Raw genomic sequence first — 25131 nt, 5'->3', positions numbered from 1 at the left:
ATTTTATATCCACTGCTTCATCTATATCCACTGCATCATCTATATCCACTGCTTCATTCTATATCCACTACTTCATTCTATATCAACTGCTTCATTCTATATACACTGCTTCATCTGTATCCACTGCTTCATTCTGTATCCACGGCTTCATTTTATATCAACTGCTTCATTCTGTATCCACTGCTTTATTCTGTATCCACTACTTCATTCTATATCCACTGTTTCATTCTATAACCACTACTTCATTCTGTATCCACTGCTTCATTCTGTATCCATCGCTTCATTCTATATCCACTACTTCAACTATATTGACTGCTTCATTCTATAACCACTGCTTCATTCTGTATCCACTGCTTCGTTCTATATCCACTACTTCATTCTGTATCCACTACTTCACTCTTTATCCACTGCTTAATTCTATATCCACTGCTTCATTCTGTATCCACTGCTTCTTTCTATATCCACTGCTTCATTCTATAGCCACTGCTTCATTCTGTATCCATCGCTTCATTCTATATCCACTACTTCAACTATATTGACTGCTTCATTCTATAACCACTGCGTCATTCTGTATCCACTGCTTCGTTCTATATCCACTACTTCATTCTATATCCACTGCTTCATTTTGTATCCACTGCTTCATTCTTTATCCACTGTTTCATCCTATATCCACTGCTTCATTCTGTATGCACTGCTTCAATCTATATCCACAGCTTCACTCTATATCCACTCCTCCATTCAGAATCCACTGCTTCATTCTATATCCACTAGTTCAACTATATCGACTGCTTCATTCTATATCCACTGCTTCGTTTTGTATCCACTGCTTCATTCTTTATCCACTGTTTCATCCTATATCCACTGCTTCATTCTGTATGCACTGCTTCAATCTATATCCACAGCTTCACTCTATATCCACTCCTCCATTCAGAATCCACTGCTTCATTCTATATCCACTAGTTCAACTATATCGACTGCTTCATTCTATATCCACTACTTCATGCTATATCAACTGCTTCATTCTATAGCCACTGCTTCATTCTGTATCCACTGCTTCGTTCTATATCCACTGCTTCATTCTGTATCTATTGCTTCATGCTATATCCACTGCTTCATCTATATCCGCTGCTTCAACTATGACTGCTTCATTCTATAACCGCTGCTTCTGTTTGTATCCACTGCTTCATTCTGTATCCACTGCTTCAATCTATATCAACTGCTTCATTCTATAACCACTGCTTCATCCTGTATCCATTGCTTCATCTGTATCCACTGCTTCATTCTGTATCTACTGCTTCATTCTATATCCACTGCTTCAGCTATATCTGCTGCTTCAACTAGTATATCGGCTGCTTCATTCTATAACCACTGCTTCATTCTATATCCACTACTTCATTCTCTATCAACTGCTTCATTCTATATCCACTGCTTCATTCTATATCCATTGCTTTATCTATATCCACTGCTTCATTCTGTATCCACGGCTTCATTTTATATCCACTGCTTCATCTATATCCACTGCATCATCTATATCCACTGCTTCATTCTATATCCACTACTTCATTCTATATCAACTGCTTCATTCTATATACACTGCTTCATCTGTATCCACTGCTTCATTCTGTATCCACGGCTTCATTTTATATCAACTGCTTCATTCTGTATCCACTGCTTTATTCTGTATCCACGGCTTCATTCTATATCCACTGTTTCATTCTATAACCACTACTTCATTCTGTATCCACTGCTTCATTCTGTATCCATCGCTTCATTCTATATCCACTACTTCAACTATATTGACTGCTTCATTCTATAACCACTGCTTCATTCTGTATCCACTGCTTCGTTCTATATCCACTACTTCATTCTATATCCACTACTTCACTCTTTATCCACTGCTTAATTCTATATCCACTGCTTCATTCTGTATCCACTGCTTCTTTCTATATCCACTGCTTCATTCTATAGCCACTGCTTCATTCTGTATCCATCGCTTCATTCTATATCCACTACTTCAACTATATTGACTGCTTCATTCTATAACCACTGCGTCATTCTGTATCCACTGCTTCGTTCTATATCCACTACTTCATTCTATATCCACTGCTTCATTTTGTATCCACTGCTTCATTCTTTATCCACTGTTTCATCCTATATCCACTGCTTCATTCTGTATGCACTGCTTCAATCTATATCCACAGCTTCACTCTATATCCACTCCTCCATTCAGAATCCACTGCTTCATTCTATATCCACTAGTTCAACTATATCGACTGCTTCATTCTATATCCACTACTTCATGCTATATCAACTGCTTCATTCTATAGCCACTGCTTCATTCTGTATCCACTGCTTCGTTCTGTATCCACTGCTTCATTCTGTATCTATTGCTTCATGCTATATCCACTGCTTCATCTATATCCGCTGCTTCAACTATGACTGCTTCATTCTATATCCACTGCTTTAACTGTATCGACTGCTTCATTCTATAACCGCTGCTTCTGTTTGTATCCACTGCTTCATTCTGTATCCACTGCTTCAATCTATATCAACTGCTTCATTCTATAACGCATGCTTCATCCAGTATCCATTGCTTCATCTGTATCCACTGCTTCATTCTGTATCCACTGCTTCATTCTATATCCACTGCTTCATCTATATCTGCTGCTTCAACTAGTATATCGGCTGCTTCATTCTATAACCACTGCTTCATTCTATATCCACTACTTCATTCTATATCAACTGCTTCATTCTATATCCACTGCTTTGTTCTATATCCATTGCCTCATTCTATATCCACTGCTTCATTCTGTATCCACGGCTTCATTTTATATCCACTGCTTCATCTATATCCACTGCATCATCTATATCCACTGCTTCATTCTATATCCACTACTTCATTCTATATCAACTGCTTCATTCTGTATCCACTGCTTCATCTGTATCCACTGCTTCATCTGTATCCACTACTTCATTCTATATCAACTGCTTCATTCTATATCCACTGCTTCATCTGTATCCACTGCTTCATTCTGTATCCACGGCTTCATTTTATATCCACTGCTTCATCTATATCCACTGCTTCATTCTATAGCCACTGCTTCATCTATATGCACTGCTTCATATGTAGCCAGTGCTTCATTCTATATCCACTGCTTCATCTATATTGACTGCTTCATTCTGTATCCATTGCTTCATTCTATATCCACTGCTTCATTCTGTATGCACTGCTTCGTTCTATATCCGCTGCTTCATTCTGTATCCACTGCTTCATCCTATATCCACTGCTTCATTGTGTATGCACTGCTTCATTCTATATCCACCGCTTCATTCCATATCCACCGCTTCATTCCATATCCACTGCTTCATTCTGTATCCACTGCTTCATTCTGTCGCCATTGCTTCATTCGGTATCCACTGCTTCATTTTATAGCCACTGCTTCATTTTATAGCCACTGCTTCATTCTATATCCATTGCTTTATCCTGTAGCCACTGCTTCATGCTGTATCCACTGCTTCATTTTATATCCATTGCTTTTTTCTATATCCACTGCTTCGTTTTATAGCCACTGCTTCATTCTATAGCCCCTGCTTAATTCTGAATCCACTGCTTCATTTTATATCCACTGCTTCATTCTGTAGCCACTGCTTCATACTGTATCCACTGCTTCATTTTATATCCACTGCTTAATTCTATATCCACTGCTTCATTTTATAGCCACTGCTTCATTCTATAGTCACTGCTTCATTCTGTATCCACTGCTTCATTTTGAATCCACTGCTTCATTTTATAGCCACTGCTTCATTTTATAGCCACTGCTTCATTCTACACTCACCGGCCACTTTATTAGGCACACCTGTCCAACTGCTCGTTAATGCAAATTTCTAATCAGCCAATCACATGGCAGCAGCTCAATGCATTTAGGCATGTAGACATGGTCAAGACGATCTGCTGCAGTTCAAACCGAGCATCAGAATGGGGAAGAAAGGTGATTTAAGTGACTTTGAACGTGGCATGGTTGTTGGTGCCAGACGGGCTGGTCTGAGTATTTCAGAAACTGCTGACCTACTGGGATTTTCACGCACAACCATCTCTAGGGTTTACAGAGAATGGTCCGAAAAAGAGGAAATATCCAGTGAGCGGCAGTTCTGTGGGCGAAAATGCCTTGTTGATGCCAGAGGGCAGAGGAGAATGGCCAGACTGGTTCGAGCTGATAGAAAGGCAACAGTAACTCAAATAACCACTCATTACAACCGAGGTATGCAGAAGAGCATCTCTGAACGCACAACACGTCGAACCTTGAGGCAGATGGGCTACAGCAGCAGAAGGCCACACCGGGTGCCTCTCCTGTCAGCTAAGAACAGGATACTGAGGCTACAATTCGCACAGGCTCACCAAAACTGGACAATAGAAGATTGGAAAAACGTTGCCTGGTCTGATGAGTCTCGATTTCTGCTGCGACATTCGGATGGTAGGGTCAGAATTTGGCGTCAACAACATGAAAGCATGGATCCATCCTGCCTTGTATCAACGGTTCAGGCTGGTGGTGGTGGTGTAATGGTGTGGGGGATATTTTCTTGGCACACTTTGGGCCCCTTAGTACTAATTGAGCATCGTGTCAACGCCACAGCCTACCTGAGTACTGTTGCTGACCATGTCCATCCCTTTATGACCACAGTGTTCCCATCTTCGGATGGCTACTTCCAGCAGGATAACGCGCCATGTCATAAAGCTCGAATCATCTCAGACTGGTGTCTTGAATATGACAGTGAGTTCACTGTACTCAAATGGCCTCCACAGTCACCAGATCTCAATCCAATAGAGCACCTTTGGGATGTGGTGGACCGGGAGATTCGCATCATGGATGTGCAGCCGACAAATCTGCAGCAACTGCGTGATGCTATCATGTCAATATGGACCAAACTCTCTGAGGAATGTTTCCAGTATCTTGTTGAATCTATGCCACGAAGGATTAAGGCAGTTCTGAAGGCAAAAGGGGGTCCAACCCGGTACTAGCAAGGTGTACCTAATAAAGTGGCCAGTGAGTGTATATCTACTGCTTAAATCTGTATCCACTGCTTCATTCTATATCCACTGCTTCATTCTGTATCTACTGCTTCATTCTGTATCCACTGCTTCATTCAGTATGCACTGCTTCATTCTGTATCCACTGCTTCATTCGGTATGCACTGCTTCATTCGGTATGCACTGCTTCATTCTGTATCCACTGCTTCATTCGGTATGCACTGCTTCATTCGGTATGCACTGCTTCATTCTGTATCCACTGCTTCATTCTGTATCCACTGCTTCATTCGGTATGCACTGCTTCATTCTGTGTCCACTGGTTCATTCTGTAGCCACCGCTTCATTCTGTAGCCACCGCTTCATTCCTCACGGGCCATTGCAGCCCTCAATGGTGCATCGGCATGTGTGAAAGCCCTGCTATGGGTGCCCACTGATTACCCGCCTGTAAACAAGATCAAAGGTGCAAAACATGTGTGCGTCTTCAACGTGTGTAAGGTACATGTGGGCTCTTGGACATCTCCATGTTGCTCCCTCTTTGCAGGCGTGCGTATGACGGTGCAGTTTGACTCTTGCACTCCGACAGATGTTTGCAATCATTTTATGATTGCCTTTAGCTGTGCACTACGGGAAACATGTGTTTGACAGTCCTTGCTTCTCGTGCACAAAAAGTTCCTTTTCTTTTTGTGAAAACAGAGGAATACGTGATTCCAACACTGGCCCTGGCAGAGGCAAAAAAACACCAGCTGAGCCAAGCATTAATGAAAAAATATGTCAAAGGAGGAAATATGTTTTTAGAAAACCATACTCACTGAGCTCACGATCACCAGACTCAACAGATAATTCTGTAAAAGAAGTCAGTGTGTGTGACTGCATGTTTACGTGTAGTAAAAGTACTTATTATAATAGCAAGTATTTAGTATGAAATTATATCAAGGCAGATGATTAAGCAGTTGAGTTATTAAAGTTGTATTGTTTTTTTAGCCAATTAAATCATTTTTGTGTATTTTGCACTGCCTCTTTTCTGGAAATCATAAGAGTAATTGTATATATTATTTACTGACTTTCAGCTTGTAATGTAAGATGTAAAATCTGTTTAATATAATTCACAGTGTTGTGTGCATCTGTGGGTCTTCGACTATACACCGATCAGCCAAAACATTAAAACCACCTGGCTAATATTGTGTAGGTCCCCCTCGTGCCTCCAAAACAGCTCTGACCCGCTGAGCCATGGACTCCACAAGACTTCTGAAGGTGTCCTCTGGTATCTGGCACCAAGACATTAGCAGCAGATCCTTTAAGTCCTGTAAGTTGTGAGGTGGGGTCTCCATGGATCAGACTTGTTTTTCCAGCACATCCCACAGATGCTCGATCCGATTCAGATCTGGGGAATTTGGAGGCCAAGGCAACACCTTGAACCCTTTGTCATGTTCCTCAAACCATTCCTGAACAATATTTGCAGTGTGGCAGGACACATTATCCTGCTGAAAGAGGCCACTGCCATCAGGGAATACTGTCACCATGAAGGGGTGGACCTGGTCTGTAATGATGTTTAGGTAGGTGGTACATGTCAAAGTAACATCCACATGAACGCCAGGACCCAAGCTCTCCCAGCAGAACATTGTCCAGAGCATCACACTGCCTCCACCAGCTTGTCTTCTTCCCATAGTGCATTCTAGTGCCATCTCTAACTGAGGTAAACGATGGACACACCCGGCCGTCCACATGATGTAAAAAAAACGTGATTCATCAGACCAGGCCACCTTCTTCCATTGCACCATGGTCCAGTTCTGATGCTCACATGCCCATTGTATGTGCTTTCAGTGGTCGACAGGGGTCATCATGGGCACTCTGACCGGTCTAACAGAAAACAGAAACATGGTTTCCCCCAGCCCACAGCAGTGCAACACAATGACAAAAACATACCTCTAAAAACTACAAGAACACATATATCCAAACTAACACATATATCTAAACTAATAAATAAATAAATAATCGCTGTCCTGGAGAACGAACGGCAGCCAGGATGATTTTCGGAACTGCCGGTCTGCATGGGCTAGCATGCAGACCAGACATGTAGACTTGTCTAAGGCTACACAGCCCCATACGCAGCCAGCTGTGATGCACTGTGTGTTCTGACACCTGTCTATCATAGCCAGCATTAACTTTTTCATCAGTTAAACTACAGTAGTTGTCCTGTGGGATCGGACCAGGCGGGGGGGCCTACACAATATTAGGCAGGGGGTTTTAATGTTTTGGCTGATTGGTGTATGTGTGTGAGTTTGTGCATGTGCGCGCGCTTGTGTGTATATTTGAATTTTTGTTCAAGCACGTGTGTGGACTTGTATCTGTCTACCCTGTAAATTGGCTACTAGACTGGCCAGCCCCGTCCCACATGAGGGACAGTTCATTCTAAAGTAGCAGAGGTCTGCAGGGAACTTACTGACTGATACTGTGACCAAAGCAAAGGCAGTATCACTTCATGCAAGGTGTTGTGTACTGTATGTATTGAGTTTGTGTGACTGTGAGGGTGTGTTCTCGTGATAATGTGTTTGAAATCATGAGTAGGAGAAGGAGACGTGGGGGGGGGGGATCAGTGAAGATACTTATTCCAAAGGGACACGTCTCCCACTTGTAAAGACTACACTGTGAGTTCCTCTCAGTTTGCATTCCACTCTATTAATACCTGTCCTTCACGCCGTCTGTGACATTTCTCTCCTTCTGTGTCCCTCTCACCTACCCTTGGTCATGAATTTTAGGCTGAGGCAGGCATCATACTGTATTTTACCATGGCCCCACCAACGAGTTAGACTCCACCCACTTATGAAGTTGTTGTGAGGGATGAGACATATCGAGAAAAGGGAAGAATCTTTTTCTTCCTAATTTAGTTTAATGTGACAGGCTGCAGACTGCAGGATTGTAGGAAGACGGATTAGCTGAAACGCTTTGATCAATGGAAATCTTCTCCCCGGTCCCTCAGTTCCAGAGGCAGCAGATAAAAAGTTTATGGTATGGGGCGCCGCAAAGATTAGTAAGTACGTTTCTGTTTGTTGTTAAAAAGTTCTGGAGCAGGCTGGCTACAGAATGGGGCTGACCGAGGGAACAGGGAGAGCTTTTATAATACAGTTCTGCTAATTGAAATCATATGGCATCGCTTGAAATAATTGCACTGTGTGGAAGACAGTCAAAGTTTCTTTGTGATGAACTATTTTGTTGAGTTGCTGTTGAATGCTCTTGCATTTGGTCTACTTTTGCCAGTTTCTCTGCTATCTTTCTGCTTTTATGTACAAAATGTTGGGCATTTTGACCGTTAAGGCAATAGAATAATTTATTTTTCCATCCTATGTAATCATCTCCTGTTAAATCGAATCACATCACAGTCTGAGAGGGCTTGAAAAACATACAGACAATGGAAGACGGACTCTTTATGTTTAGACCCTCAAGTTGGATGAGGAAAAGTTCAACAACAAAAAAAGCCCTTGTAATGTTGATTCTGGTCTGAGTTTGGAAGTGGCTGTGTTCTGTGGGGGATGTGAATAATAACCATGTGCTAATAACAAACGCTTTACTCCCTCTCGTCCTTCCTTTCCCACATAGGGTGAATACACGTCTGTCTTTCCTGGGCCTGGTCATTTACTGCCTGGTCTCCATCTTCAGCATCCTCTCTCCTGGCCCTGCAGAGGCGAGGGACTGAATGGGACCAGACCTTCTGGAGCTCGTGGAAGCCGCTGACACAGACACTGAGACGCAGGACGAGGAATTGGCAGCTCAGACGAGTAGAACTTGAGCTGGTGTCTTTCAGTTTCCTGGTTCATCAAGAGCCATTGACATCATGGCAACCAACAGGGAGCGGCAAGTGGGTCACATGACTGGGTTCCCACCTGCTGTCTACCCCTTCGCCTTCAACTCCATGCGGAGCCGCTCCCCCTTTGACCTGCTGGCCAACGGCAGCCTCTTTGGTCGCTTTGGAGCGGATCTTCCAAAAGAGATGGCTGCATTGTGTGAGTAGTAATTTTGACATCCCTTTAGGCAATAAATCATTCAGCATGGACATCCTTCCTGGTAGTACATACTAGGGGTGGGACGATTCACAAATCTCACAGTTCGATGCGTCTCAGGATTCAGGGCTCACGATCTGGATTCAGTATGATACAGTAGACGCCTTGGTAAACGAGAGACAAAACACCTTTGCCGTTCTCTATTTTCATTTATTTTAAGAATGAGGCCCAACGTTTTGGCATTATCAAGGCACGTATTCAAACGTAATGCAACTGCAAAAGAGCTAACAACATTTTGTGTCATCTTTTCTTGTAGTGTAACACAATTGCTTTACTTTAAAACTTGAAACTTTAAAAACTACTAGAATGGCCATGGTGGTCATTTTGACTGTTTTGGATTTTCAAAGTTTAATAACTGTGTGAAGAAGGAAAAAAAAAGGAGATAGAGACCTGCCGCTCCCTGAATGCGCCTAAAATTTCATATATATGCATTAAAATTAGTTTTAGATCAATCGCAAAAAAAAAGTTATAAGATCTATCTGAAATGACCATGAGCGGTCAAAATGACCGCGCGTAATTTGCTCATCATTGTGTGCGTCATGTCACTACTTATGACGTGTGTTGTTTGCGTCATTTCCTTGGCAGCGTTCAGTTCTTTTTTTACATTTCACGTTTTATAGGCCTTGCTACGTTTGTTAGATTAGCAATATGTTTTTTGTTTTTCAGGTATTATTTCCAACATGTGTGGTTACAGACACACCATGCTACCACCGAGGCGCTGCAATATTTACAGACGTTGGACAGCGACCATTTTAAATTGTTTGAAAAATAGTATTGTAATGATCACGGATGTGTAGACTTGCTAGCCCGTTGGCTAAGGGGTTGGACCCTTTAGTCGACTTATTAATGTAGTGGCCCGTGGTGCGGGAGACCTGGCTTCGCGTCCCGGCTGCAGCAGATCCTGGCTGCCCCCTGAATTCGCTGCAGTATTAAACTTGTTAAAATGTTAGTTTTGGTGTCAGCCATTTCCTAACAGACATACTGACACATGCAATGCATTAATATCTCAACTGGGTATTATCTTGACAGAATATGGAGTTTAAATACCGGCGGTCATTTTGACTGCCCATGGTTGTTTTACGTAGGAGTGAAATCCCCGTTGTTAATAACACACGATCCCGCGAAACGGGGAGCGTCTCGAACCATGAAGACCGTACCGAATGATTTGGAATTCGGTCCAGTATAGTCCCACCCCTACCGAGTACATAAAGATTTACTTCCACATGCTGTTGTTAGTCATGGACATGCGTTCTTTCCCCTGTACATCTGAAACCATAGCAGTATGAGGTAAACTTTACACTGAGATGGTTTTATAAGACAAACCAGAGGCAAGGAAAGATGTGAAGAAGGACAAAGAAGGAAGTCTTCAGTATATCTCTGTATAAACTGATCACTGGCCCACTCCAGCTAGCAAAGAGAAGAGAAAAGAAGAGGAGAGAAGGAGTTCACTGTTTAAAAAAAAAAAGCATTTGAAGCCTTCCAGGAAAGCAGGGTTTTTCCATGTGGTGAACCAAGCAGTTGGGAGAGAGCTGTTCTTGCTTTGCTTTGGAAAATCAGCAAAGATACAAGACCCTGATTTATAATACACAACTCTCCAAGAAACTGAACCAAACTATTATTTGTTAAAAGGGTGTTTGAAAGAGGGATAAGGAGAAAAAGAAGAATTGAAACATGTTATTGTCCTTAATATGGAGAGGCATGTGAACAGCCGTTTCCATTGGGAGTCACAGGGGGTGCTGTTGTTCCGTGCTGTGGCTGTGGGCGAGCCAGGGAGCGAGGAAGATGAGGGGGTGAAATAAAACAAATTCAGCAGGGGGAATTTGTGCTGCAGACTGTGACTGTTGTGTATTCTAAAAATAGATTTTCAAAGGACAGTAAATTTGGAATGGCGAGTCGCTGCCTATCCTCCCTTGTGAATTTTGGTCTCATCCCTTTGAGCAATCCTCACAACCCGCTCTCCCTGTGTATCTCCTCCCCCTTCTCCCATGACTTTCCTGTCCGGGCTCCAATATGTTGTTATTTGAATTAAAAAAAAAAAAACGTTTCTACCATTATTTTTTTTGTGGTTTTTTTTAAAAATGTTATTATTTACACCCCCCCCTTTTTTTTCTCCCCAATTTTACATGTCCAATTACCCCACTCTTTCGACTCTTTAGAGCCATTCTGGTCACTGCTCCACCCCCTCTGCTGATCCGGGGAGGGCTGCAGACTACCACATGCCTCCTCTGATACATGTGGAGTCACCAGCCACTTCTTTTCACCTGACAGTGAGGAGTTTCACTAGGGGGACGTAGCGTGTGGGAAGATCACGCTATTCCCCCCAGTTCCCCCTCCCCCCGAACAGGCACCCCAACCAAGCAGAGGAGGTGCTAGTGCAGCGACCAGTATACATTCCCACATCCGGCTTCCCAACCGCAGACACAGCCAATTGTGTCTGTAGGGACACCTGACCAAGCCGGAGGTAACACGGGGGATTTGATCCAGTGATCCTTTTTTACCATTCTTATTGTAAAGCCATCTTCTTAGCACATATGGTTTTGGAAGCCACTGTTTCTTCCATTTCTGCTCCACCTTGTTACTTCTTGGTTTTCATTCTAGAGGCACAGAAAAGTTCACTTTGCATGATCATCAGCCCATGAGCCCAACCAATGCACCTCTCTCCCTATAGAGCGCTTGTAATGCCAGGAATTTCAGCTTATTGTTCAAATGCTTTGTCTGTACGTTAATAAAGAGTGTTAGGTAATTTCCAAAATGCCTTAGAATGTAAATGAAATACCAACAGTGGAGAAAGCAAGAGTGAGACAGACGGGTAGCCATAGATAGATAAGCTCCTTTCACAAATGCATGGGCCAGAATCACTTTTCTGACACCGCAGGTGGTTTTTGTGTGGACAGTGCCATCTGTCTCATTCCACCCTGCTCCTGCATGATAATGCCTTTTAATTGATCATAACTACAACCTCTCCGTCTGAATCACACAGCTGTCTGTTGAATTCATCTTCTGCTCGGCATGGACTGAAAGTACCTCTCTTATTTCTAGGTTGGTTCATTTTCCAGACATTTTTAAAATACTGTCTTACTTGTGCTGCCTTAAAAACAAATCTCCAGCGTAAGCTGCACATTCATTCCTTGTGATTAGTATGCTAACTCCTGTAAAAGCATCTTACGTTAGATTACCATAATCTTCTGTGTATTTAAACTGGCAATCTTACGGCTACTACATACGACCATCATTCTGGAACATTTCCAGAAGTGTTACCAGGTCTGGAGCTGGCAAATTAGTTCATATGTTGAACAGTGACTCTGGCTCATGCTCGCACATGACCCTGACATGGAAAATTGATGGAAGATTTACGGGTTAAGGTGCATGTGAGAAAGGGGTTGTAGCTATGGAGATAGCAGAGAGAAAAGAGAGACTGACACAATGAACTATAACAATAGAAAGACAGCCATAATGCACCAATCACTATTCACTCTCAACAAAGGAGCGATGTCTATTAAGAAACAAACACATGCACCTAAAGGTCAAATACAGTGATTTTTTTTTCTAAATCCAAGCAATTCAGCATGTTCTACTGGTTTGGATCTCATTGGGCTCTAAGGCCTTGTTCAGACTGCAGGCAAATCAAATTTGTTTCTCAAATCAGATCTTTAAGACAGACTGTCTGCACCGTTATTTGCAAGTGATCAGATCGGATTTGTGTGTCCAGATGCCACCAGCCGTTATCTGCATGGGTTGCTGTGGTAATGACGTAGACGTGATCAAAGAAAGGTGTATCAGTTGCTCTGGGAGAAACGTTTCATCACTCATCTTAGGGCCCTGACACACCAGGCCGACGGTCGGCCGTCAGCCAATGTTGGACTGTCGGTGAGCGTCTGTGACCCTAGTTTTTGCGGTGTGTCCCACACCGTCGGCAATAGTTGGACCCCTGTCGGCAGCTTTTCAGCCGATTCAGTACGTTGCATCGGCAGAGCCCGTCGGTAAGAGAGATCACTCTGGCTGTTCAGCTTAGCGAATCAGTGCAGAACATACTTGCTAGTTAGCCGTCGGCTTTAGTCTTTGCAGTGTGTTCAAGAGTTACTTTTTGGCCCAGACGGCAGGCGACATGAGGCGATGCAACAGTCGGCCTTAGTTGCTGCTAGTGGGTTTGGAGTGTCTGTACCCTAAGTGACCTCTTCAGTCTCAACTGACTGCAGATATCCCCACCTTTATAAACAACACAGTGGCATAACGACCGAAAACAACGACTAGTTTCATATTTAAATAGGTGGGACCATTAACCAGGGTTTCAATGGCCATGTGTACTATTCACAGAGGATTTGGGAATGTTTGCAATCACAGCATTGTAAGATGGTGACAGATGTACTTGTAGCCCCCCCCCCCCTTGGTCCAGAGATGGTCTTCACATAGATGGCCTCTGACTCCCGTCTGAACCAGCGTTCCTCCCTATCAAGGATGTGCACATCGTCATCCTTGAAAGAGTGGCCACTGGCCTGCAGATGGTGTAGACTGTGGAGTCCTGGCCTGACGTGTTATGCTAGGACAATTTGTGGCCAGTGGCCACTCTTTCAAGGATTTGGGCAGGCGGTTTGAACAAAGCCTTAGTGCTGCCTTTTCCCTGTCCCTTTATGTAAAGTAGTCGGCTCAAGCATTTCAGTAGACAGGCCACTGGACCACTGACAAATGCAGACCCAGCCAGTAGAGAATGAAAAGAAAACGCTGAAACGAGCATCAGTAAATGAGAGGATGCCAAACAGGGGACCTACAGTGACTGGTGCGTTCCTCCTGGGTTTAGGTACTTTTGCATTATTTGTCTGACTAAATCTTTAAATCTGGGTTTGTGGAAAGTTTGCTCCCACACTTACATTGTGTATCAAGCAGTTGGCATCAGTGGTCAGTTCCCTGCTCCTCCTTCCTCAGTCGTCTCACCTTCCACTCCCACTGGTTCTGAGACTTCCATTTAATCCCCTCTCACCAAGCTAAAGTCCCCAAACATCTTCTCTGGTTAGCCACGGGCATAGCAGACACAGGCGATGTAACCCCTCCAGGGCTTGACACTTACTTTTTTCCCCAAGGAGCACACAAAGAACTTAAGGGGCGCAAGCAAAATTTATCAAGTAATGTGTTTTTCCTTAATAAAGGGATACGAGGGGGCATTTACGAGCAAAAGGATTTATTTGAATACAAAACATACACTAGGTTTAGAATTATTTCTGCTTCAAACTGTATTTATTTAATAATTATGCAATTATTTATTTAAATTGCTTTAAACTGTATAAACAGCATGAACGCTTGCTTCTGCACTTTGCAGTACTTCTAGTAGGTTATCCTCTAAAATGAGCCATGGGAACAAAAGTGCTTCCTCCCGGCGATGGAGGACGAACTGGTGTCGCCACCTGGACTTCCGGTAATGTTACTTCCCCTTCCTCCTCCATGTCCTCCTCAGCGTCGACTTTTTCAGTCGAAACGTCAGTTTCTCTTGCACTCCTTCCTTTGAAATAATAGCCTAGCTAACATTAGCAGTCTATCTCGCTCACTGCGTGTTCACTCTTGACTTTAATTTTTTGTGGAGAAAGTGGTATAGCTTTGCACTGACGAGAGGATCACGTGACCTTTTTCAATGGACAACATTGGTTCAGCGCAGGTACCGCTATCATTGTTGTGGCGTTAACAACCTTTCTGATTAAAAAAAAAAAATAAGAAAAAATAGAGGCTGTTTGGGCTCAATGTTTATTTGCACATGTGCTCTTAAATACTTGTTTTTTTTCCTTTTAGATTTTTTTTCTCCCTATCGCCCCAGTTGGACTTGGTCAGTTACCCCATTTCCAAGCTGTCCCGGTTGCTGCTCCACCCCCTCTGCCGATCCGGGGAGGGCTGTAGACTACCACATGCCTCTTCCCATACATGTGGAGTCTCCAGCCGCTTCTTGTCACAAGACAGTGAGGAGTTTCACCAGGGGGACCGCATGGGAGGATCACGCTATTCCCCCCACTTCCCCCTCCCCCCTGATTAGACACCCCGACTGACCAGAGGAGGCACTAGTGCAGCGGCCAGGACACATACCTACATCCGGCTTCCCACCCACAGACACAGTCAATTGTGTCTGTAGGGATGCCCCCGCAAGCCGGAGGTAACACGGGGATTTGAACCGGCAATCCCTGTGTTGGTAGGCAACAGAATAGACCGCTACGCTACCCAGACTCCACCTAAATACCTTTTACATTTCGCACACATCTATTTTTAGTCACAAATGCAAGTAAAATGCTTGCGCTGTTGAGCACTTTTCATTATGATATGAGACACTTTTCATTACACTTGTCGTTAGGATATGGCCCCTCCACCCTTTTTCATTCGCTGCATTGCAAATTGTGTGACAACACAAAATGTGGCTCTTTAACCCACCATGACAGTGAGAAGCATCATGTGATTAAAGTTCCCCGCTGCAGTTCAGTTCAACGAGAGGCGTAGAAACACTTTTCGGTTGCTTCAGTTGGGCATGATCATGGCCATGAAAATCCACAGGGGGTTGGCCCCCTTTAGTCGAGTGGTTAGCGATGTTGCCTTGTGGTGCAGTACAACCCTAGGTCGAATCCCGCAGCGGGCGGAAATATGCTCGGTTACAATAGCGGCAGCGGTGGGATCCGAAAGCATGCAGATCCTCATCAGTCTCTATGGAGCGCGGGAATACTACTGTAATCTAGCAAAAGACTCATTGGCTGATCGCCAGGGGGTCGGCCCCCTTTAGTCGAGCGGTTAGCGATGTCGCCTCATGGTGCAGTACAACCCCAGATCGAATCCCGCAGCGGGCGGAAATATGCTCGGTTACAGTAGCCTACAAAAGAGAGCCCTAATTAGAATTTACTTTTTATGAGAATGCTCTACAACGCAACACCACAAGATGAAAATAAAGCTTTACAACTGGTGCTGTAGAGCACGCACGCACACACACACACACATACACATACACATACACATACACACGCACATCAGCACGTGTAGGCATACCTTGAGACTGCAGTGCAGCCGCCAGCACACTTAAGCCTTGGAGGTGTCCCCTGGCCTGCAGTTGGCCCCGTCCCGCTGGCTGTGTCCCACACGCAGCCGTGCGCCAGCCGGCTCATCCAAAACGCATTTTCCACAAGTTCAGTGTGGCAGCGAGAATACTTCCAAACAAACCCTGGCAGCAGGGGATTAGCCATGTGTTGACATCACGCTATCAGTCTTTTGCGCAAGACTCCGAAATAACAGTTTTGTCATTCCACCGAATAACATTTAATCATCAAAACTAATAGAATTTATTTAAAGTGATGGCGAAATTTTTTTTCTTTAGGGTCAAAGTGAGGGGGCCGAACGATGTGATTGGCCGGGACTGGATCCCTTCGGCCCGCTCTTGACGCAGATGCTGAAACTGTAGCCGTAAGTGAAATTGTTAAAGTTAGTTATAGTTAGGCTGGCCAACTATGTAGTCATTTCCTAAGCTGCTGGCCGAGGCACGAAACACATTCTGACAGGGTAAAGAAATAAAACAAATATACGACACACATGCACGCACGCACACCCACCCACACACACACACACACACACACACACACACACACATACATACAGGATATATGCACATATGGTGTTTCTAGATCAGTTTGTGCAGTCAGTCTCGCATATCTGGTAGAAATAACTGCGGAGCACTCTATCAGGCAGGCAGTGTGTGTGTGTGTGTGTGTGTGTGTGTGTGTGTGTGGAACTGCTCATATCAGGATTTGCTGTGAGTTTAACTGTTCAATGAGCTACAGCTATCTTTTTATCTCTGAGTCTTCCAACCCTGTGTGTGTGTGTGTGTGTGTGTGTGTGTGTGCGTGTGTGCGTGTGCATGTGCATGTGTGTGTTTGTCCAAGAGACAGGGAAAACGAAAGAAAGATGTGAAAGATGCAATGTTTGTATAACAAATTATATTTGTAGCTTGTTTGTGAGGGGGGACTCATCAACCCTTTTTTTTAATTAAATTTCCCACCTTTTTTCTCCCCAATTGTATTTGGCCAATTACCCCACTCTTCCGAGCCGTCCCGGTCGCTGCTCCACCCCCTCTGCTGATCCGGGGAGGGCTGCAGACTACCACATGCCTCCTCCCATACATGTGGAGTCACCAGCCGCTTTTTTTCACCTGACAGCGAGGAGTTTCACCAGGAGGACGTAGTGTGTTGGAGGATCACGCTGTTCCCCCCAGTCCCCCCCGAACAGGCGCCCCGACCGACCAGAGGAGGCACTAGTGCAGCGACCAGGACACATACTCACATCCGGCTTCCCACCCACAGACACAGCCAATTGTGTCTGTAGGGACGCTCGACCAAGTCGGAGGTAACACGGGTATTCGAACCGCAATCCCCGTGTTCATAGGCAACGGAATAGACCACCAAGCCACCTGGACACCCCTCATCGACCTTTCTAAATGCAAGGGAAGACTTTGGGGAAGCAATATGAAAATAGTAGTGTTAAGAATCATGAAAAACTAAAAATTACAAAAAGTTATAACTTTGTTTCTTATACTAGACACCTTTCAGTAACAGAAATACATTGTTACAAGCTTCCCGTGTCCACCAGGTGTTATTTGTGTATCTGAAGAAATGTATTGTGTTTTATTTGAGTCATACTCTAAAATGTTACTGCTGCAAGCATTTTGGTCCTTTGTGCCACCTGAGTGTCCTGGTGTCATTTTAGAGGAAAAACTGTTGTTGTGTGATGAGATGAAGCCAAACCAGCCCGTACCTTGAACCCGGCAGGCACTGTTACATATACATCCCAATATACATGTATACATTCTAATGTACATGTATACATCCTAATACACATACTATATACATTCTAATGTACATGTATACATTCTAATACACACATTAATTCTAATGTACATGTATATATCCTAATACACATATATACAGTCTAATGTACATGTATACATTCTAATACACACATTAATTCCTAATGTACATATGGACATGTATACATTCTAATACACATATATACATTCTAATACACATGCATACATTCTAATGTACATGTATACATCCTAATACACATGTATACATTCGAATGCTAATCTGTGTGGTCAACATACTAAACAGCACATATGCTGGCAAACATGTAAGAGTAAATCTAGTTTCTCATGACTTCCGGGTTGCGCGGGTGAGACCAGATGCAACCAGGGTTGCTCCGTCTCGACTGTGTCTTATTTTATGTCTTATCTTATGTTTTACTTCTTTTTTTTAACTTTTATCTTTTATATGATCACATATGATCGCAATACGCTTTTAAAGATTAGAAATCAGTTTCCTGGGACTGCAACAGGGTTACCAGCGGAGATTCTCTGAAGTGTCAGCCAGAGTAATGTAGATTGTTTACTTTTGAAAGATTACACTGGGATCAAGGAGAAGGCCCAAAAAACATTGAGGGAAAGGAGCTGGGGTCAGAAACAGGCTGAGGAGCCACACAAACCGCCCACCCTTGCCGAGCATCCTACTCGCAAATGTTCAATCATTAGAGAATAAGCTGGATGACATCAGAGCGAGGATACAATTCCAACGGGACATTAGAGACTGTAACATCTTGTGTTTCACCAAATCCTGGTTGACCCCCACTGTACCGGACCATGCAGTTACACCGGCTGAACACTTCTACACTGTCCGTATGGATAGAACACAGGAGTCCGGCAAATCCAAAGGTGGAGGAGTCTGCTTCATGACAAACAACAAGTGGTGTGACCCAAGAAACGTTACAGTTCTCTCTCGGTCCTGCTCTCCCCACCTGGAGCATCTAACCATCATGTGCCGTTCATTCTACCTGCCCTGCGAGTTTACATTAGTAATCATCACAGCGGTCTATATTCCATCACAAGGCAACACTGACATTGCCATATCCGAGCTGCAGGAGGTGATAAACAAACAACAACAACGGTATCCGGGGGCTGCTTTCATAATGGTCGGCGACTTTAACAAAGCAAATCTTACCCGGGGCATTCCAGAATCTAAACAACATATTCACTTCCTCACGAGAAGAAGAAATGCACTGGATCACTGCTACACGCAGTTTAGGGAGAGCTTTAAAGCCATCTCCCTGCCAGCGTCCGGCAAGTCAGACCATGCCGCTATCCTCCTCCTACCAAAATATAAACAAATAATCCTAAGGGAACCCCTGGTGACAAAAGAGATGAAGCGCTGGGCTGACCAATCGGAAGTCATGTTGCAGGTCGCTCTTGAGTGCTGATTGGGAGATGTTCCACACAACCTCGGTTAACGTCAGTGAGTTTACGGAAGTAGCAGTGAGTTGCATCTCTATGCTAACAAATGCTAAAAAATTCCGACTGTCAAGAATAAGCTCTTTCCGAACCAGAAATCGTGGGTCGATAGAGCAGTTTGATTGGCGTTAACAGCTCGCACCACCGCCTACAATGCAGGGCTGATTTCTGGTGACTTGACTGATTATAAAGCAGTGTCTTACAACCTGCGGAAGACAGTCAAAGAGGCTAAGTGGCGCTATAAGGACAAAGTGGAAGCCGACTTTAATGAAGGTGACTCCGCTTGCGTGTGGAATGGACTACGGATCATTACGGATTTTAAAAACAAGCCTTACTCGGCTATGAGTGTGGATCCCTTCCTAGCTGACAAACTGAACGTGTTTTACACACGCTACGAGGCTAACGGCACCAACAACAGCCAAATGGCCACAGCAGACAGCGGGGAACCCCCATTCCCGTCACTTAGAGTGATGTGAGGAGGGTCCTTAGGGGGGTAAATGGCAAGAAAGCTGCAGGGCCTGACGAGATCCCTGGCTGGGTCTTAAAATCCTGCACTAACCAGCTAGCTCCAGTGTTTACATACATCTTTAACACATCCCTGGCCCAAGCCGTCATCCCCTCATGCTTCAAGCGGTCCATTATCGTCCCTGTGCCAAAGAACAACAGTCCATCATGCCTGAATGACTACCGACCAGTGGCCCTGGCGTCAGTAGTGATGAAGTGCTTTGAAAGGTTCGTGAAAAATTTCATCTGCTCATCCCTGCCCAGCTTATATGACCTCCTCCAGTTTACCTATAAAAACAATAGGTGCAGAGACGATGCCATCTCCAACCTCTTGCACACTTCCTTAACCCACCTGGATGGGGGGAGAGGGAACTACGTACGTATGCTGTTCATTGACTACAGTTCAGCATTTAATACTATAGTCCCCTCAATCTGGTCACCAAGATCAGGTCACTAGGAATCAACATCCCGTTGTGCAACTGGGTGTACAACTTTCTCACTGACTGGCCCCAGGTAGTTAGGGTGGGTGGCCTAACCTCCGGAACATTGATCCTCAACACAGGTGCTCCTCAGGGTTGTGTGCTGAGCACTCTGCTGTACAACATCTACACACATTACTGCAAAGCCACGGACAGTTCCACCTCCATCATCAAATTTGCAGGCGACACAGTGGTAATAGGCCTGATTTCTAACAACAACGAACAGGCCTATCTGAACCAAGTAGATGGCCTAGCACAGTGCTACCAGTCCAACAACCTGACCCTGAACGTCAGCAAGACCAAAGAAATAGTGGTGGACTTCAAGAGACAGCAGGGGAAAGGATACAACCCACTAAAGATCAACGGGGAACCTGTGGAGAGGGTCTCCAGCTTTAAATACCTCGGTGTACACATCACTGAGGACCTCACCTGGACTCTTCACACCCAGCACACTCTAAAGAAGTCCAGACAGAGGCTCTACTTCCTCCGAAGGCTGAGGAAATTCAAGGTCTCACCCTCCATCCTGAAGACATTCTATTCCTCTGCTGTGGAGAGCGTCCTAACAGGTTGCATCACCGCCTGGTATGGAAACTGTTCTGCCCGTGACCGAGTTGACCCGTAGAGAGTGGTGCGTTCCACCACCAGAACATCCCTCCCCATCCTGCAGGACACTTACACCAGAAGATTGAGGATGAGAGCCAAGAAGATCATGAGCGACACTTCTCACCCTAACAACAGACTGTTCAGGCTATTGGGGTCTGGTAGATGCCTCGGTAGTCTTAGGGCCAAAACAGAGAGACTAAAGAGAAGTTTTTATCCACAGGCCATAAGAACTCTCAACATATACGACCTTTCACATACTTGAGACAGCTAGGTTTTTATTTTTTATTTGTTTATTTTGACTTAAGAATGCACTGATCTTTTGTCTTTTTATCTCTATATACTAGGCCTATGTCTTTTTTCACACAGTAACAGACTGAGTACCCCCTTTCATTTCACTGCATGTTTTACTCTGTATTTCTGTGCATGTGACAAATAAAGTACCTGAACTTGAACTCATCATTTCTGTGTGAACTCGTTATTACAGTATGGTCAGGTGTTTAATACAGCAATGTCAGGTGTTTATTACAGTATTGTCAGGTAAGGTGTTTATTATGGTATTGTCAGTGTTTATTACAGTATGGTCAGGTGTTTTTTACAGTATTGTCAGTGTTTATTACAGTATTGTCAGGTAAGGTGTTTATTATGGTATTGTCAGTGTTTATTACAGTATGGTCAGGTGTTTATTACAGTATTGTCAGTGTTTATTACAGTATGGTCAGGTGTTTATTACAGTATGGTCAGGTGTTTATTACAGCATTGTTAGTGTTTATTATGGTATTGTCCGGTTTTTATTATAGTATGGTCAGGTGTTTATTACAGTATTGTCAGGTGTTTATTACAGTATTGTCTGTTTGTTACAGTATTGTAAGGTGTTTATTACAGTATTATCAGGTGTTCATTACAGTATTGTCAGTGTTTATTACAGTATGGTCAGGTGTTTATTATGGTATTGTCTGGTTTTTATTATCGTATGGTCAGGTGTTTATTACAGTATTGTCAGGTGTTTATTACAGTATTGTCTGTTTGTTACAGTATTGTAAGGTGTTTATTACAGTATTGTCAGGTGTTCATTACAGTATTGTCAGTGTTTATTACAGTATTGTCAGGTGTTTATTACAATATGGTCAGGTGTTTATTACAGTATTGTCAGTGTTTATTACAGTATGGTCAGGTGTTTATTATGGTATTGTCTGGTTTTTATTATAGTATGGTCAGGTGTTTATTACAGTATTGTCAGGTGTTTATTACAGTATTGTCTGTTTGTTACAGTATTGTAAGGTGTTTATTACAGTATTGTCAGGTGTTCATTACAGTATTGTCAGTGTTTATTACAGTATTGTCAGGTGTTTATTACGGTATTGTCAGGTGAAAAGATTAAAACAATTAGTTCTTAATTTAATGATATTTTTGTATTTGTATGTAGATTTTTTTTAATCAAGACATTTTTGGTTCTGTGTAATGTCTTCACTTTAGTGTGTGTGTGTGTGTGTGTGTGTGTGTGAGAGAGAGTTGTAACTTGAACCAAAAGGCACAGAGCAGGCTTGTATGTTTTTCTTTATGGCTGTCATCACAGACATTCTGTTTAAGCATATGGATACACATAAGCATCTATATTATATGTATGCATGCACACACGCGCACACACACACACACACACACACACACACACACACACACACACACACACACACACTCCTCTTAAAGTTGCACATTCCTAACCCCACAAATATCACCAAACAGCGGTGCAGTGTTCCCCACCCCACACTTGTGACCATGATTGTGAGGCCGGCTCAGTGAGGAGACTTGTAGAGATATCTGAGGCCTGGCTGGAGGAGCCACCATCACAGAGGCAGAGAGGGAGCCATTGTTCTGCTCACTGTGTGTCTGTCAGACTCCGTGATAGCATAAATAGTTGAAGAACCTGATTTTGAAATGCCTTATGAGTGGCTGTAATGTGACTCGCTCGCCTTAACAGTGAGCGAGCGAGCGAGCATATGTGTGTGTGTGAGAAAGAAAGAGAGAGAGAGAGAGGAAGCAGGAGAGAGACAGGAAGTGGGAGACAGGGAGCTGTATAGAGACAGTTCCCAGGAAAAGCTGAGAGTTTGAAACTGGCCCTAAATTGAAGTTTAAGAGAGAGAAATTAAGCTGGCCCTAAACTGAAGAGTTTTAGAGAGAGAGAAATGAAACTGGCCTTAAACTGAAGAGTTTTAGAGAGAGAGAGATGAAACTGGCCCTAAACTGAAACGTTTTAGAGAGAGAAATGAGGCGATCTCTTCAGCCCAGTGTTTCTCCTCTTAAGTCTATGCTTCTTCAAAGAGGCAGAGGCAGTGGCCAGGCCACCGAGATACTCTTGAGTTCAGGGCGGGGTGGGTGGGTGGGTGGACGGATGGGGGGATGGAGGGTAATTGCCTCAAGGTGTGGAAAGAACACAGCAGGCTGAGATTGTGCAGCTCTGCTCTCTGCATTGTGTCATTGTGGTGTGTGTGATGGACTGACTGTGGAGCAGTGTGTGTGTGTGTGTGTGTGTGTGTGTGTGTGTGTGTGTGTGTGTGTGTGTGTGTGTGTGTGTGTGTGTGTGTGTGTGTTGCTGTCAGCATGGGCAGCTGTGTGTCTTTGCACGTGGTGAAAGACAGGTAGACATGTTGACGCTGAGGGATGTCTCAAAGGGCACACACACATTTAAAATAAAGTTGAAAGTGTTCCAAATGTATTGCATGTGTGTTTGTGTGTGTGTGTGTGTGTGCAGGAGAAAGCTGGGGGAGAGGGTCCGTTGTGTTGTAACAACAGCACAGAAAGGGGAATAGGGGAAACTAAAACTTGAAAAAATGTCTCAGAAATGAGAAGATTTGGAGGGAGCGTAAACAGTAGGGAATGCAAAGGAGGTGAACGTGAAGCAAAGGGGCAAGAGAAGTTGTGAAGTTGGTTTGTGTGTGTGTGGGGGGGGTTCAAAGCCCCAGTGGGGGTTTGCTTCAGAGTTCATCTGTGTGAGTGCAGGAGGAAGAGGCAGAGGGGAAGGGTGGGTGACAGTACAGAACATGAGCGTCGGGGCAGTGCTGCTGGTCTGCAGGGGCGTCGTGGTTTTGGCGTGACTGAGGGATCCTGTAACCTCTCGGCCGGCGTCTTACCGACTCTACTAGAGGTGAAGTGACTGAAGTGAGTCAAAAAGCCTCACAGCTCTGATACACTCGGCAGGCAAAGAAGTTGAAAAAGACAGATAGCACAATAAAGTTGAGCACCAGAGAGACATGGGAGTGGAGAACGACTGACATACTGACAGACAGAAGCAGGCAGAGAGTTTGTAAGATTAATTTGAAAATGCGTAAGAGGCAGTGTTCAAACTAGTCTGTTTGAGAGTGCGTGGATTGCAGTAATGAGTATTTGTTTTGTGTGTCTGTGTCTGTGTGCTCCATCTCCTGTATAACCACTGAAGAGCCCTGAGCGGCACTTCAAGTTATAAAGATCCCAGTGAAGACCAGCCATTTTTAACGAGAGCCCGGCAGCTCCTGCAGCAACGCGCTGATCCCTCACCTCTCTCTCAGCAGCGGACCCCCGCCTCTCTCTCAGCAGCTGATCCCTCACCTCTCTCTCAGCAGTGGGTCCCTCACCTCTTTCTCAGCAGTGGATCCCTCACCTCTCTCTCAGCAGCGGATCCCTCACCTCTCTCTCAGCAGCAGATCCCTCACCTCTCTCTCAGCAGCGGATCCCTCACCTCTCTCTCAGTAGCTGACCCCTCACCTCTCTCTCAGCAGCAGATCCCTCACCTCTCTCTCAGTAGCTGATCCCTTACCTCTCTCTCAGCAGCGGATCCCTCACCTCTCTCTCAGCAGCGGATCCCTCACCTCTCTCTCAGCAGCAGATCCCTCACCTCTCTCTCAGTAGCTGATCCCTTACCTCTCTCTCAGCAGCAGATCCCTCACCTCTCTCTCAGTAGCTGATCCCTCACCTCTCTCTCAGCAGTGGATCCCTCACCTCTCTCATTCTCATTCCCAGCAGGCCCTCTAGGCCCCTCTGTTAGCGCTTTATTAAAAGTCTTTATTATTCACAAGGTGAAAGGGCCAAACTGCAACTGTACCTTTGGGAGAGAGCAGCTGCATTTTCTTACAGCGGAGGCATAAAAAGACAGCAATGCAGAGGAAAAAGAAAAGACGGAGAGAAGAGGGAGGGAGATGGTCCAGTGTT

The 25131-nt window shown here is 44.3% G+C and overlaps 1 protein-coding gene across 3 annotated transcripts in view; it reads left to right on the top strand.

Moving 5' to 3' along the window:
• Positions 1-7918: 7918 nt before the first annotated feature.
• The window catches only part of LOC130106625 (retinoic acid receptor gamma-A-like), a 125707-nt gene continuing 108494 nt past the window's right edge, over positions 7919-25131 (top strand). The window contains exons 1-2 of one of the 3 annotated variants that reach the window (XM_056272806.1): positions 7919-8054; positions 8621-9024. In XM_056272806.1, coding sequence (XP_056128781.1) covers positions 8856-9024 — 169 coding nt within the window. In that variant the 5' untranslated portion in view covers positions 7919-8054; positions 8621-8855. Of the gene's footprint in view, positions 8059-8620; positions 9025-16411; positions 16498-25131 lie in introns of those variants that run through there. The other 2 variants (XM_056272807.1, XM_056272809.1) reach the window with 2 other exon arrangements.

The sequence above is a fragment of the Lampris incognitus genome, chromosome 2 (assembly GCF_029633865.1).
Source record: "Lampris incognitus isolate fLamInc1 chromosome 2, fLamInc1.hap2, whole genome shotgun sequence".
In the NCBI taxonomy this organism is placed as follows: Eukaryota; Metazoa; Chordata; class Actinopteri; order Lampriformes; family Lampridae; genus Lampris; species Lampris incognitus.
This window is presented reverse-complemented; position numbering and strand designations above follow the sequence as displayed.